Source organism: Vulpes lagopus, chromosome 7 (genome assembly GCF_018345385.1).
Source record: "Vulpes lagopus strain Blue_001 chromosome 7, ASM1834538v1, whole genome shotgun sequence".
NCBI lineage: Eukaryota > Metazoa > Chordata > Mammalia > Carnivora > Canidae > Vulpes > Vulpes lagopus.
In genome coordinates, this window is record NC_054830.1 from 53,124,638 (window position 1) to 53,141,394 (window position 16,757).

General features: G+C 43.0%; 1 protein-coding gene across 6 annotated transcripts in view; it reads right to left on the reverse strand.

Annotated features, from left to right (window-relative positions):
* The window catches only part of NR2C2 (nuclear receptor subfamily 2 group C member 2), a 100,157-nt gene that overhangs the window by 19,604 nt on the left and 63,796 nt on the right, over positions 1 to 16,757 (reverse strand). For all 6 annotated transcript variants that reach the window (XM_041762273.1, XM_041762278.1, XM_041762279.1 and 3 more), the window contains 5 exons: positions 7,567 to 7,767; positions 5,255 to 5,357; positions 2,218 to 2,397; positions 1,000 to 1,147; positions 523 to 616 (listed from right to left, as the gene is read on the reverse strand). In XM_041762273.1, the coding sequence (XP_041618207.1) occupies positions 523 to 616; positions 1,000 to 1,147; positions 2,218 to 2,397; positions 5,255 to 5,357; positions 7,567 to 7,767 (726 nt within the window). The remainder of the gene's footprint in view (positions 1 to 522; positions 617 to 999; positions 1,148 to 2,217; positions 2,398 to 5,254; positions 5,358 to 7,566; positions 7,768 to 16,757) is intronic.

Here is a 16,757-nt window from a genome sequence, read left to right on the forward strand (position 1 = left end):
CTGATGTGCTCTGAGTAGTTTTGCAATTGTCAGAATCCTGACTGGACTTCCTTCTGCAGATCATCTGATAGAAAGGAACAGGGCGGGGTGGATAATGTCACACTATGTGTCAACCATACTTCAATTAAAAAAAAAAAAAAAAAAAGGAACGAAGGGTTTCTGCAAAAGACTGTCTTGAGGGTAAGCAGCCATTTCCTCAACACACTGGTAGTTTGCCAATGGATTTACTGGGTGGGGTAGGGGTGACTATCAAAATGAGAGCCACTGAATTTTCACTAGATTGAACTCTAGATCCTGCCATGTAATAATGACTATAACCAGCCAGCCCTGAGTTTCTGAAAAGCCATCAATATCCCTAGAACAAATCATAGGATGGCTGCATAAGAAGAAATAAAATGAGATGCAGAAGGCCAGGCTTTCAAGGTACTCTCAGAAAGCCAAGAAGGTAGGTGCACACATCTAGAGAAACAGTCTGTACTGTAACATAAAGGTGGAAGAGATGGTGTTGGTAGAGAACATTACCTTGGAATCCGTGGCCAGGAGAACTGTTCCATCCTCACGTATCAAAGGCTGTTGGATGTTGACAAGCATCCCTGGATCAAGAAGACCTGTTTGTCTATTTAAGACATAAAGAAACCCAGAGTAGCTTCCAACTTTTAATGCACAGTATCATCATGCTGCATTGCCCTGTCCCTTCTACATCTGCAAAGTTGTCTGGATAGCAGAGAAGCTCTAACTAGGCTCAGCCATCGAGTGTGACAACCCCTCTACTCTCTGCAATGAGATGTGCACAAAGCTGGGCCTATAGCCTGAGACAGGATGCCACAAGGATACATGTCTCCTTGGCTTCCAGGCTTACCACAGACTGTGGCTGCTCTGTTAAATAAAGTTAACCTGATCTTCAGAATACACCAAAGGATTCTCAACTCTAGTTTTTACTGGGATACAGTTTGGACTTCTTCTTTTCCCTTTCTGTTCCTTGTCAAAACAGAGACTGACCTTGCTCCATCTTTATCTGCCACAAACGTGGGAGTAGCTATCAGAGGACTTCTCAAGTCCTTCCGGATATAAATTTTCTCAGTTGAAGCAGCACAATTGCTTGGTTTCTCCCGTTGTACATCAAAGGGCTTCCGTTCACTCTGCACAGCTTAAATCACAACATAAATATTCACGTTTAGAGGAAAGAGTCATTAAAAACTATATTCTTCATAGTAAAGTTAGGAGTCTTTCTTAGTTAAGTCTGCTACAATAGGGATGATAAACTCTGGTGCTAGACACATCTAGCTCAATTTTCAGAGGACTTTTCAGCCAAAGGAAAGAAAAGCTCAAAGCCAAACAATGCCATGTTAAATCTGAAGAGTTCAGGAGGGTGGGCATGGCCTAAGAAACTTCAGCATGGCATTTGCATGGCCTCACATGGGGGACCCATACTGAGGCTTCTGGGTCTTCACTTTTTGCTAATAGAAGGTACTCTCCAGGAAGAGAAACACCCATCTTCAAGCGGGCCCTTAACAGACAGCTTGTCCAATGCACGTGTCATAAAGGAACCAATCTAATGTCCAAGTCAAGCCTGTAAGGCATCTGTGGCAAACTGTTTAATGGGGTGTCAGTTTTCAATAACACTAGAGGTCTTTCCCTTCAGGAATCTGGTCTGAGAGAGGTATATGGGCCAGAAACAACTGAAGAAAATAAAGATCTTTTTAAAAGAAAGAAAGGAACCCCAGACCCAATATGTAAGTAAGGTAAGGGGTCCTATTTAGACAAGGACCCTGTGGCTGAGAGAGGTGACATGTCTTCTCGAGGCCTCACAGCTTCTATGAGGCAGAACTGTGGTTTGATACTCTCAAGCCTGTGTTCACTCCACAGCACTGTGCTGCTTCCTGAGTTATCTGGAGGAGGTTTCCACACACACCATGGGAGATGACTAACTGCAGCACGGGCGCTGGATCACCTAGCTGACCCAGAAAGGAAACAAAAGGAAGCCTCAGTGGATATTTTCCTCTTAGAGTATTTTATTTTATTTTATTTTATTTTATTTTATTTTATTTTATTTTATTTTATTTTATTTTATATTTTATTTTATTTTATTTTATTTTATTTTTATATTTTTATTTTTATTTTTATTTTTTTCCTCTTAGAGTATTTTAAAGCCAGGTATAGAAGTCTGGCTTTCTCCCAATTTGCTAACCCAGGCAGCTTGTTTGTATTGTTACTCACATTCCATCTTCATGCCCATCTCTAAGCATTTTTTCAGCCGGCAAAACTGACAGCGGTTCCGGTGGTGTTTATTGATGATACAGTCTTGGTTGCTCCGGCAGCTGTAGGTCAGATTTTTCCTTACACTCCTTTTAAAGAAACCTTTGCAACCTTCACAACTGACAGCTCCATAGTGACGACCTGAAAAGAGAAAGGTGTGTGAAGCAGTTCACCAAGAGAACAGGTGATCTGTCACAAAGCGGTGTTTCTTTTTTTTTTTAATTTTTCTTTATTTATGTTAGTCACACACAGAGAGAGAGAGAGAGAGAGAGAGAGAGAGGCAGAGACATAGGCAGAGGGAGAAGCAGGCTCCATGCACCAGAAGCCCGATGTGGGATTCGATCCCGGGTCTCCAGGATCGCGCCCTGGGCCAAAGGCAGGCGCCAAACCGCTGCGCCACCCAGGGATCCCCAAAGCGGTGTTTCTAAGGTAAGTCTATCAGAGTGACTGATGCACAGTGTTAGATGCCAGCAGCCAAGGGGCAATCATGAGCCTGAGCATTAAGCATAATACTTAACTTCTTCCCATAATTTTCCTATAATCTTTTTTTTTTTTTTTTTTAATTTTTTTTAATTTATTTATGATAGGAACACAGTGAGAGAGAGAGGCAGAGACACAGGCAGAGGGAGAAGCAGGCTCCATGCACCGGGAGCCCGACGTGGGATTCGATCCCGGGTCTCCAGGATCGCGCCCTGGGCCAAAGGCAGGCGCCAAACCGCTGCGCCACCCAGGGATCCCTATTTTCCTATAATCTTTTAAGTGGCCCTGTGATGTCAAAGAAAAAGAGAAGCTCAGATAGGTTACCTGACAGCTGGTAAATGGCATGACCTTAATGCTTTTAGTACACAAAGGACCTAACATGCAGGGAGAGCTCACAGATGATGGCTGAACCATACTGTCCACTTGTGCATACCTGGTCCTGGCTCTCTGCAAACCCGAGCTTGAGAAGCTACCTAGTGCTCGTGTCCTGCCAACAGCGGCGTGTGACAAAAGCATGCATGTGCTTTTTTTTAGCACACATCCTACTCTTCCCTTTACTCCCTCTGTGTGAGCCATGTCCTGGGCCCTAGAGCTACTTGGGGGAAGCACAGGGGCTGTGATTATGTAGGCCCAAGGTGAGGGAAGGGTGCACACCATATGGCTCATTTGGGTTAGGTATTCAGATCCTTTTGGAAACATAGTTCTAGAAATACATTTATTACATACAGTTCTTTTTTTTCTGATCTTGTTCACTTTGGCGTTTCTAACTTCTAATGACTGATGACATTAAAAAGAGCCCCCCCTCCTCAGTTTACCCTTCCAAAATTCACCAAGTGCTTCCATATGCATCACACTTCATTTGTTCCCAGTGGGCACTGACCATGGATAAACACTCCTGGTTTGGTCTTCTGTAACCCAGTATCATAGCTACATTGCTGAGAAGAAACATTTCATAGGATCATCACTGATGGCAGCTGCTGAGCGTCCCACTGTCTTGACCTCTAGCATGCAGAGCCATTCCCCAAGCGTGTACTCGGAGGGTCTCAATTTTGTGCCTTTAAGAGTAGTGTTAAAATTGGTGTGTGTGTCTAGGCATCATTTTTCCTTTCTTGCAGTGTCTTTCCTTAGTCTCTCTAGACCTCAGAGTGACATCTAATATCTGGAAACTGCTATGCCTAGACCATTCCTTTAAGCCCAGAAGGGGACTAACAAATGGGGAAGCCAAGCAGATTTTGTGGCCTCTTTGTTATGTTCATGCTTCATTCATTTGTTCAAAAGTTTGTGGAGTGCCTCTCCTTACTGAGCAAGAAGATAGGACATAGAGATGGAGGGGTCAGACATGGTTCTTGCTTTGACAAAAAGAGTACATTCTGGTGTGGAAGACAGGCCTCTAAGAACAATTATAAGAGAACGTAACAAATGCCAGAGCGCCCTATACAAAAGGATGAAGGGACACAGGCAGCACTGGCTTCAGTGAAGGTGTGGCATGGGCTAGGTTTTGCCCTGTTCAAGGAGTGGGAACAGAGGTAGGGCACCCTGGCACAGTAAATGATATAAGGTAAGAGGGGACTGGAGCTTCTGACCTCTGTGGATGCTTGTCTGGGCTGTCTTCCTTAAGATGCTTGGTCCAACCTTTTGTTTTGTTTAACCAAGACCACAAAGTGTTCAAAGTTCCTGGGAATTCTGTGACTATAGAATAAAGTGGAACCGATTACAAAACTCAGGCCTGAGCCCGGAGCACAGCTAGAAGGGTACCTTATTAAATCCTTTTCCCTCCTGTGCTCACTTCAGTAGCACAATATACTAAATATTCCTCCATCTTTCTTGCCTGCCTCACCTTCTATAGCTCCCTGGCATTAGCAGGGTGAAGTCTGAACTTTTGGGCCAGATATCTTCTCCAGTCTCCTTGTACCCACATCCTAACCACAAAAGTCCAGGAACTCTTCCCCAAAGACATCATGGGTGGGGACAGTAAAGTCACCAGGCCCTGGCTCCACCAGCAGGAAGGCCCTTCTGCTTTACCCAATACACACACTCAACCTTCAAGCCTCACAGAATGTGACTGCCGCTGGGGGACCTTGCCTGACCCTGGGGCTCCAGCCAGAATCGCATGCTCCCTCCTCCTTCATTACAGCAGTTACCACACTGGGTTATAGTGAAGGGATAGTAGAGTTAGGATGAAGAAGAAAGAGATAACACATTTCGTGAAATAGCAAAGCACTGTGCTAATATTATCTAGATTAAAGAAATGATTGCTCTTAGTAGTACAAAATAGTCAATGCATAACCAAGATTTACAAGTCATAGAAACAAGTCTCGATTCCTTCTTTTGATTCTAGTAACCTGACAAATTGATTTGCTTGTTTATAGCACTACCCCATTTAGAAAAGTAGAATTTACATTTTGAAACCTACAAACCTACAGAAAATGCTGTCTTTCCAATAAGCCCCAGCTCCCATTTGGTTTATGATGTTGGATCCTGATGAGCAACTAGCATAACATAACCTAGGGTTACTTACCAGAGGCTTTGTCGCCACAGACGACACAGTACTCTACCACCTGTGGCCGCTGGACGTCGGCCTTACCCAGCAAGCGCTCCACAGAAGCAGAGTCCGTGACGATCTAAGAAGAATCATGAAATAAGCAAAGTGCTGACTGAAAACCAGATTAAGCAAAGCAATGTTTAACTATAAATTCCTAATCTTGGTTTTCTAAGCAGGAAAATTCTGGGCAGAACCTGACAACTTAGCCTGACATTAAGAATGGCCCTGCTGCTCACCTAGACTGCACCCTTCAGTGGTGGTTGGGAGGAGAAGAGGAGAGTGGTTTGTCCAAGGTCAGGCACTGGTTTTCACTCATCTACTCTCCTATCTGGCTAGCATAAACATCCAGGATGGGGGGGCCACGTGGGGAATCACATTCAGATGCTCCAACATGAACACACTGTAGGTCTTCCTGGCTGCTTCTTTATTTCCATGAAATAGCTTGGAATGTATGCAATGAGGTATATTTGGCAGAGAAATAATCAGGCTTTATTAATTAAATAACTAGGTCTCTCTTTGAGGCAGCTGGGAGTAGAAGGACAAGAACAGGCGACCTCTGAAACATGTTATTTCTCTTTCACTTGCAGGTGATTTTCTAGGTAACAGTGTTACTCATCCGGAAGAATATTGTAACTGACACCAATATAAGAAAGTGAAAAATAGCTGTTATTAAATAATATAACAATATCTCTTAAAATTATTTCTATATGGTAGGAATATATATAGAAATTACTATGTAGATGACCTCTTATAGAACACACAACAAAATCAACAACTACCTTCTCATGAACAAGTAGTAGTCTAAATAAGCAGGGAGGAACTCTAATTTCAGTTAATCAGAAGGTACTCTGGGAAAGGAAGAGGCAGCATTTACTAACCACACTGCAAGGGGTATTAAAAGTGCATCTCTGATATGGTTTCACTCATATGTGGAATATAAGAAATAGTGAAAGGGACTAAAAGGGAAAGGAGGAAAACTGAGTAGGGAACAATTAGAGAGGAAGACAGGCTCCTAACTCTGGGAAACAAAGGGTTGGCAGAAGGGGAGGTGGGTGAGGGGATGGAGTAACTGGGTGATGGGCATTAAGGAGGGCACATAATGAAATGAGCACTGGGTGTTATACTAGATTTTGGCAAATTGAATTTAAATTAAAAAAAAAAAAAACTTTGCTGGAAAAAAAAAAGTGCAGCTCTGAAAGATGAACATCACTTGTGTTCTGAACCTGTTCTATAAGAAAAAAAATCCTTTCTTTTCCTTTTTTTTCTCCATAGTAGAAACTCTCCTCCCCCTTAAAACACATGGGTTCTTTTTTTTTTTTTTAAAGATTTTATTTATTCATGAGAGACACAGAAAGAGGCAGAGACACAGGCAGAAGGAGAAGCAGGCTCCATGCAGGGAGCTTGATGCAGGACTCGATCCTGGGACTATGGGATCACTCTCTGGGCCAAAGGCAGACGCTAAACTGCTGAGCCACCAGGCGTTCCTCTCCCCCCCCCCCCCCTTTTAAAAACACATGGGTTCTTAGCAGCATTGTTCATTCACAAGAGCCAAAAGGTAGAAGCACCCCAAACAACCAACAACAGATGACTGTATAAATGAAGTGTGGTCTCTACATATGGTGAAACACTACTCAGCCTTAAAAAGGAAGGGAATTCTGACATAGGCTACAATATGGATGAGCCTTGAGGACATTAGTCAGTAAAATAAACCAACTGCAAAAGAAAAAACACTGCAGGATTCCACTTATGTGAGGTCCCTAGAATAGCCAAAGTCATAAATACAGAAAGTAGGATGATGGTTGTCAGGGCTGGAGGGAGGGCTGGGGAAGAGGACTGACCCAGAGGCAGCAGTTCACAGGAGCAAGTAAGGATAGAACAAAGAGCTGGAGCAGGCCTGACAACCTGGACAAGGCTGTTGGGAGATTTAGGAATAAGTCAGCCATAGGTGGTACCCCTAAGATGTGGAGTGGCCAATAACCACCACCATGCAGACTTAGGTTAAATAGAATAATTCTCTAGCGGCCTTAGTACCAGCTTGCTCGTGCCAGTCTCCCATGGGCTGCTGATTTTCCTGGCTCAACTTCCATCCCATCTGAGCACTGCAGCTGGCTGCCTTCTGGCTCTTGCCACTCACTCGCTGGTTTTTCACTTTAGCCAAAGCGGCAGGTTGCTGTGCTTGCAGGTCCTCAAAGGACCTTTTAGAGATGGCCGGCCTTCGTGGTAGAGGAGGAGTCAGAAACAAGTTTGGTAGCAGAAGTGCTGGAACAAATACCTGTAACAGGCCTTACCTGGATCCTGCCAGGGACAAGGTTGTCCGAGGTGGTGAATATGAGCTGCTTAGCACTGGATGTCTCCGGGGAAGCCAGGATCACCTTCCCAGTTCCAGCTCCATCTGGGCTGGTCAGGATGAACTGCTGCTTGGGGGATCCGGAGGCGTCCACTGCGGTGACTATCTGGATCTTCTGTCCTGTCTGCTGGTCTGTCACAATCTACAAGACACAACATGGAGCCTGCTCTCACGGAGTATCATGCGACTTGTGTACTTGCAGGTGGTGCTCTCAAAGCTGTAACTGCCCAATGCCGTCCTGGAGTCAATGCTGGTCCAAGATGCAGTTTCACCAGTGCATGGTGAAATGAGAAAAATAAAACACAATTGTGAGCTTCTCAGAAACAATTTTCATGGAGCTAATTTTATTTCAGGATCATAGCATTCCGACGATTTTTAATTAAAATGTCCCTTGGGGTGGTGGTGGGGTACTGGCTGAAGGTGGTCAAAAGATACAAACTTCCAGTTATAAGATAAAAAACGTACTGGGATGTAATGTATGGCATGGTGACTGTAGCTAACTCTGCTGTATGGTGTATTTGAAAGTTGTTAAGGACGTAGATCCTAAGAGTTCTCATCACAAGGAATAAACTATTTTTTCTTTCTCTTTTTTTGTATCTATATGAGATGATGGATGTTAACTAAATTTACAGTGGTCATCATTTTGTAATATATGTAAGTCAAGTCACAGTGCTGTACACTTTGAACTTATACAATGCTGTGTGTCAATTATATCTCAATAAAATTGGAAAAAGAAAAGTCTTTTGTTTTATGAAATGGAGATAATAATAGATGACAGGTTTAACTTAAAAAAAAAAAAAAAAAGCCTTGTCCTAGGCATAGTAAAGTCCACAGAAGTCCTGACCCTGATTCCTCCAGAGGCTCCCACTGCTCACTGTTCAGAGGGCCAGCTGTGGGAGTCTGCCTATTTGTAGAGTCCCTGCCTAACTGCATCAGTTATGACAGAAATAGTTGCTACATCAAGAGTGACTTGTCATTCCTGCTCATGAAATTCTCTGAAGTTGTTCTACTCCTGTCCTGATATTCTTCAGGCTTAGTGCCCAGCTTGGAGCACTGCCTACCTTCCTTCTTCCGGGAACACCAACAGGTCCTCACAGCAAATCAAATTTTGGGGGCCGTTGTGGCTGGGTCTTGGACATGCAGAGAAGTACTACATCTCTGGCTGGAACTCAGTCCCCTCTACCATACTTATGGGCAGGTCTGGCATCTATGCCACATCCTGATAGATGCTGACTTGTGATACAGCATTCCAGAATTCAGATAGCAAACTCACAAAGAATCTAGCATAACTGCTTTGCCAACTATCCAATATGGAAAATCAGACAATGCTGGTTGGTTCAAATGAAAATGACAAAGATCCAATCAATTAATATATGTTTATTGAGTGTCCACTGTACGTCAAGCACTGTTCTTGGTACTAGGGATAGGGACATGAACACAACAGAGCTCCTGCCTTGTGGAGTTAACCTTCTATGGGTACGGGGACGAACAGACCATGAACACTGATATTGTAGATTATCAGTCATGGCAGGTGTCATGAAGAAAACTAAAAAGCAGAATAAATGGATAAAGCATGTCAAGGGGAAGGAGGCAGGGGGGCTGCTTCAGAAAGAGCTCTCTGAAGGAGTGATGTTGAGCAAAGACCTGAATGAAGCAAGAGAGGAAGCCATGCAGATAATGTGGCAAAAAATGTTATAGGCTGAGGGCACAGCAAGTTCAAGACCAGAAAGAAGAGCAGCCTGGGAACAAACAAATCCTTAGCTGGCGGGGCAAAAATCCCAGCATACCATCATCTGCAACTGAACGGTCAAAGAAATCTTGAAGGCTGAAGAAGAATAGATTTAGAGAGAAATGAAAGGAAGTACCATTCTTTGTACAACCTGTGGCATACATACCCAGAGTCCCATGGAGAAGTAAAACATGAAACAGAAAACTTTAACAATTCTCTTAAAAAAAACACAAAAAACAAAAAACTTTCCTACTCAGTGCTGAGCTGAAAGACTGCAGACAAACTGGGTGACATACACTTCTCTCAGCTGCCACAGAAGGGACTCCTACCAAAAAAAAAAAAAAAAAAGAAGGGACTCCTACCTTAGTTAAAAGGTAACAAGTTGATCTTTACAAGGCCCTTATAACCTTGAGATCTAGGAGTAAAATGTCTGACTTCCTTTTCCTGTCTATCCAAACTTACCTCCTTCCTAAATTACTTTCCCTGTTAAGAAATGAAGTAGTCATGTGACTGAGAGGGATCCTCATTCACCAACTATAATCAAGACAAGGCTAGCAGAAGCCTTTCACATGTTCGGAGGTGCCACACTCTGCACCTAAGCACACACTGTCACTGGCATGTCACTACCTTTGCTGCTATTCCCTGGCACCTCTGGGGGTGGGGCAGGGGTGGGAGGTAGGAGTGACTGGGTCTAGATGGGGACAGCTGCTCTTGGTGACTGTATGTAACACAGCCCAAAGCTCAGATGATTCTTTTTTTCTTCTTTCTCCTAAAGATTCAGGGGCACAGAAAACCCCAGGCTGATCGTTACATAAACAAAAGCCTTACTGACAAACATCAGCAGGCAGGCTCCTGTTTAAAGAGACTAGGAAACATCAAATTGAGGATGTACCCAGACTTATTAAATCTCCTGTGGAGGGGTGGAGAAGAGGTGTTATTGGTAGAATCATGCCCCACCCCCCGCCAAGAGATGGTTACATCCTAACTGCCAGGGCCTAGAACGTGACCTTATTTGGAAATAGGAAATTTCAAATGTGATTTAGTTAAGACAATCCATACTGGATGAGGGTGGGCCCAAACCCAATGACTGGTGTCCTTAGAAGGTCTGGATACAGGAGGAGACTGGAGGGCCAGAGCTGCAGGCAAGAACTGCAGAGGACCGCCAGTTACTACTGGAAGCTAGGAAGGCACGGAGGGACGCTTCCCTAGAACCTTACAGACAGCATGGCCCTGGCAATACCTGGAGTTTGGGCTTCTGGGCTCCAGAATGGCCAGAAAATAAATTTTTGTTGTTTTAAGGCATCAAGTTTGTGGTAATTTGTTAAGGCAGCCCTATGAAAGGAACATAAGAGGCAAACTTTAATCTCTTCACTTGGAACAAAATGTTCATATTTTCCTTTCAAACAATAATAAATGGGGGGAGGGAAGGAATCTAAAGAGGGAGGTCTTGTTTTCTCTGTGACTTCTTTTTTTTTTTAAGAGAGAGACCGTGAATGGAGAGGGCAGAAGGAAAGGGAGAGAGAATCCTAAGCAGGCTCAATGCTCAGCACGGAGCCCAACATAGGGCTTGATTTCACCACCCTGAGATCATGAGATCATCACTTAAGCCAAAATTAATAGTTGGATGTTTAACTGACTGAGTCACCCTCAGCACCCAGGTGCCCTCTGTGACTCTTTAAGTCCTTCCAAGCCTGGCTACACAGTATTTGCTATAATTCTAAAGATACATTTATTCCAGTGTGACCAATATATTAGGGAATATCCTGTGCATAATGTAAATCTTGTGTTTATGCATGATTTCTACTGAGAAACCTTGAACACACAGAAAATAACCTCGAGGTTAAGTGAGCTGTGTGGGAATAGCCAGCTCAGGTCATGTGGTGTTACAGCTTTTCCCAATTTCAGATCACCCCACTCACAACAACGCAGGAGCTACAATCCTCCCACACCCCCTCTACAAGCAAGTTTCAGGGCTCTTTCAAGGTAAAGTGTCATATTTATTGTAGTCATTATGTATTTCTTAACCATTTAATGTATGTAAAACTGCAATTTAAATTAAATTCATACTTGTTTTCTAATGTGTCACTAACAATTGTTAAATGTTATGCCGTTAACTCCATTTGCCCCCATAAGCCCTGTTTCCACTGCAGAATTTTGCACAGTATGGGAATTTTAAGGAACGTGTATGTCACATTATAGCAGAGCTGACTACATACTCTACTGGCCCAAGGCTCTACTTCTACCTCAAAAGGACCTCAATGTGACCTGACTTACTGCCATTCTCCTCCATCTTACCCACTCTGTTACAGCCAAACTAGTATCATCGTTTGTGTTGTAAGTAAGAGCCTGCGGGGAGCCTCTGCTAAGCAGTTAAATGTCTGCCTTTGGCTCAGGTCGTGACCCCAGGGTCCTGGGATTGAGTCCTGTGTCCAAGGTCAAAGCTTTCTGCTTGGTGGGGAATCTGCTTCTCCCTCTGCCCTTCATCCTTGCTTGTGACCTCTCTCTTTCTCAAATAAATAAAATCTTAAAAAAGAAAAAAAAAAAAAAAAGAGCCTGCAGGCAAAAAACAGCCACTGGATAAATTTTGCTTGACCTCCTAGAGTTTAAAATTTAAAGAACTGGTTGCCAACACCTAAAGATAGAGTATTTACCAGAAAAATCATATTTACAGTTTGACAAGCTGGAACCTGTCCCCATCCTAGCCCCAAGTTTCTCTGTGGTTATCAACTGTCTGTGTATGGCCACCCCTTTAGATGGGGCACAGGCTCTCTGTCTGGCCCTAATTTCCACACTGTTCACCTTCTCTACTGCCACCTGGTCCTAGAAACACAGGTTTGTGATCCCGAAATAGGGCTTTGCAGCGAGAACCGTGAATGGAATGCTCATTCGACTGCTTCCCAACTGGGTCACTGTGGAACAGTTGATATGAGCTTTCTGAGCCCCTGTTTATGTATCTATAAAAAAGGATTACTAGGAAAGTGAAACAGTATGTGTGAAAGCACTTGGTACAAGGCCCAGAACACAAGAGGACCTTGATAAAAGTATTTCCTGCTTTAAGCTCTCACATACTTCTCTCCTCATTGGGAAGCCTCATCTTACCCCTTTCACCTCATTGAATCTCCCACTGACTTAAGCTTACTCACTCACTTGTTCTTTCCTTAAATGCTTACAAAGGGTCTACTCTACACGGGGTACTTTGCTAGATTACTGGCATTATGGAGATGGCTCCTGCTCTCACGAAGCTTTAAGTTTAGTGGAAAAGTGGCAAAAAACAAATAAACAGACCAGCCAGCGAACAATTTATGATGAATGTTAATGAGGGAAAAGATCTGGCTGGAATAGGAGAAAGCGACACAGGCACTTAACTTTTTAGAAAGAGAGGTCATGGAAAGCTTCTGTGTCAAGGTGGCATTTAATGTAAGATTCAAGGTTATGAAGGCAATCAGACAAAGGCGTAGGGAAAACTGTGTTCCAAGCAATGCGAAATGTTCTGGCATATAAAAAGCCCTAAGAAGAAGGAACTCTTAGAACTGACATCAGGCCCACTGACAATGAAGAATGGCCCAGGAGCCTAGGAAGGGAGGTGGGCTGGCCCTGGTGGGAGTCAGGATTTCACTGCAAGTACAAAAGGAGTCATTCAGGGGTTTTGCCTTCCCAAATCAGGTCTTCAGGTTTCTTATGCTATTTTATATCTGTCTTATACTATTCTATACAAACACACATTTTTAAATTCACAAATATATATAAAATTTGTCAGATTGTTACAAGCCAGGGTATATTAGAGTATAACAAAGGAGAATAGAAAAGATAATTAAAGGTAAAGGCAAAGAAAATCTGTTAAAATTTTTTTTGACCTATGCAAAATGGTACATGAATCTTTTACTTATTATAAATTTTAACTTATATGAGTAGTTAGTGCTGCTCACAGGCAAAGATCAAACAAATATATTATCCATTCAGCCTACCTCAATCCCTAGAACACTTATGTAGATAAAATATTTGATAAAGCTTTCCTCCCTGAATAACACAAAACAGTATTTTCCAAATACATTCAGGATTTTAAGTGAGGGAATGATAGGCTTTGCATTTTAAACAGATATTCCTGGATGTTGGATGGAAAAAAAAAATGTAAAACAAAAAAAGTGGAAGCTGCAAAATTGTTAGCATGTCCCTGCAGGAGCCCAGGTGGGAGCTGAGGATGGTGGCTGTGGGTCTGGAGAGCAGAGGATGCATGTTAGAGGGAGAAGCAATAGCACATGCAGGTGGGTACAGATGTGAAGACTGGAGAATGGAGAACCAGGAATGACTCTTAGGTTTGTAGCCTGAACAATGGCATGTGGAGAGGCGGGGAAGGGTTGGTAGGAATTTAGAAGTCTGTTTTTGGCCTGCCAAATATGAGATGCCCAATTAGATATGTCAAGTAAAATACCAGACAGATGAGTCTGGAGCTCAAAGTATATTTCTGGTTTCAACCTCAATGTAAAGAGCTTAGACGTCATTTCATCTTTACGACAAGAAAAAGCAAGATAAACTGAAAATCAATAACTTTCCTTGGGCTTATCAGAGAACTTGAGTGTGCAGGGCAAACTCCATCCCAAAATCTGGAGAGGTGGATTCACAAAGTCTGAGATCTGCTTAGGTGGAGCAGAAGCCAACCTGGAGGTAATTACAACGAATTGCTGGAGACTTAGCACAGACTAGGATGGGAGTAAGAAACTCTTGGGGGCCACAGTCTTAGGAGGGTTAGGGGTTTTAGCTCTAGGAATCCCACTTGGTTCTCAAGGTGAAAAGATGAGAAAGATTTCCCTGGTGGTTCTGGCAGGGGAAGGGGAAGAATTTTTGTAAAATGAATTCAAGGGTTTCTTCTAGAAAATAAACCCAAGCCTATTGCCCAGGGTTGAAAAGACTTTACCTGAATCTTACCAAACCTGGGGAAAGAGCATTTCTTCAACTCCAGGCCCCTTGGACCTTCCCATCTTATAGAGGGGAGAGGGCAATAAGAGGAATTAATACATCCTTGTAAATGTTACACCTGCAATATGATTTATAAGAAATACATATTTGGTCATTCAGATGACAAAAATAGATTTTTCAGATATATTTAATATTCACTCAACAGTTCCTGAAAATGCTTAAGTCATAAAAGCAAGATGAGTGTCTTATCATTAATGAAGGTGACTTTTGGGACCTCTCCCAAGGGCAGGGGCTGATTGTCAGAAGGATCAACCATGTGATTAAAGGGTTGGAACTTTCAGTACCCCTCCTTCATCAGGGATACCGGTTTGGGGGAGGGGCTGGAGGTTAAATCAGCCAGTGGCCAATTACTTAATCAATCATGACTATGTAATAAAGCCTCCATAAACCAAGGAGAACAGCTTTTTGCCCCATTACAGATATCTTCCATGCTTGGGGAACCAGAACATTTCCATGTGTCACCAAGCTGGCCCCAAGCTTTGCAAGGCTGGCAGCTCCCTTGTTTGGCACCTTGCCTGAGGTATCTCTTCATTTGGCTGGTGATTTGTATCCTTTAATAAACTGGTAAACATGAATAAGTGCTTCCCATGGGCAGCCCAGGCAGCTCAGCAGTTTGGCACCACCTTCAGTCCAGGCAGGGCCTGATCCTGGAGACCAGGGATCAAGTCCTGTGTCGGGCTTCCTGCATGGGGCCTGCTTCTCCCTCTGCCTGTGTCTCTGCCTCTCTCTGTCTCTCATGAGTAAATAAATAAAATCTTGGAAAAAAAAAAAAAAGTGCTTCTCTGAGTTCTGTGAGCTACTCTGGCAAATTAATTGAACCCAAGAAGGTCACTGGAACCTTCCATCTTCAGCTGGTTGGTCAGGAGCCAGGGACTTGTGATTGGTGTCTGAGGTGAGAGTAGGGGGCAGTCTCATAGGGCTGAATCACTAGTCTGTGGAATCTGATGCTATCTCTGCACTGATAGTGTCAGAACTGCCTGGTGCTGTGTATGTGGGACCCCTCCAACCCTGCCCCCAAATTGGAACTGAGTCCTGGAACTCTTTATAAATAGCCCAGGGACACTGGCCTACTAAATTCTGAGACTTTATTATAAGATGACAGAATGCTTCCCCTCACCCACACCTTACCACCACACCAACAGGGCTCCAGTATAACAGTGGATTATAGCTGGAAGAGCTTCAAGACACACACTCTCTGAGGAGGAATATCCAAGGAAGCTCAAAGTCAAGAGGAGAGACCAAGACAAAGACACTAGGGGAATCTGAAGCCTCTAGAGGCTTATTTACCTCGGTTCTTATTACTTAACATCACAGATACTGTCTGGTTTTAAAAATGATACACACAAGGTATGCCAAAAGGCAAGAAAAAACACAATCTGAACAGAGGGATAAAACCAGCATCAAGCATTGGAATCAGACTTCAACAGGACACAAATGTTGGAATGACCAAAAAAGGAACTTAGAAAGGTCAGTATGTTAAAAGTCTCCAAGGAAAAAGTAGACAACATGCAAGAACAGATGAGAAATGTAAGATGGAAATTCTCAAAAAGCAAGAAATGTTAGAAGTTGAAAACACGGTAATAGAAATGAAGAATGCCTCGATGGGCACATCAATACACTGGATACAACCAAGGAAATAATCAGTGAACTTAAAGATAGGTCACCATGACCTAACTGAAATGCAAAGGTAAAAAATGAGGAAAAATAAATAACAAAAAAACCCAGAACAGAGTATCTAAGAACTATGGGACAATTTCAAGATAGAACATATGCATAACTGAAATAGCAGAAGGAGAATGAAGAAATATTTGAAGTACAAATAGCTGAGAACTCTCAAAAATTAATGACAAACACCAAAGCATAAATCTATGAAGCTCAGAAAACATCAAGTAGGGATCCCTGGGTGGCGCAGCAGTTTGGCGCCTGCCTTTGGCCCAGGGCGCGATCCTGGAGACCCAGGATCGAATCCCACGTCGGGCTCCCGGTGCATGGAGCCTGCTTCTCCCTTTGCCTGTGTGTCTGCCCCACGCCTCTATCATGAATAAATAAATAAAATCTTTATTTATAAAAAAAAAAAAGAAAAAAAAGAAAACATCAAGTAGATGAAATACTAAAATACTACATCTAGACATACCCTACTTATAAGGCCAAATACAAGTTAAAGATGAGGTTTAATTTTCCCTGCTGAAAATAAAGGAAAAACTTCTTCCCCTCTTCTTTTTAAACTCTGTCTTCTCCAGATGTATGTAAATCTTTATAATGGTAACACAAGTCTCTTTGCAGTCTCACAACTCAGGAATGTTTTCTCAAGGATCTGGGAACCATCATTTCGAAATGTAAACTTCAAGAGCGATAGTTCCCTTACCTCCTAGGCCTCTGGGAGAGTAAGGGCCTAACCTGGTGGGCACCTTGCTCCTATTTGCAAACTA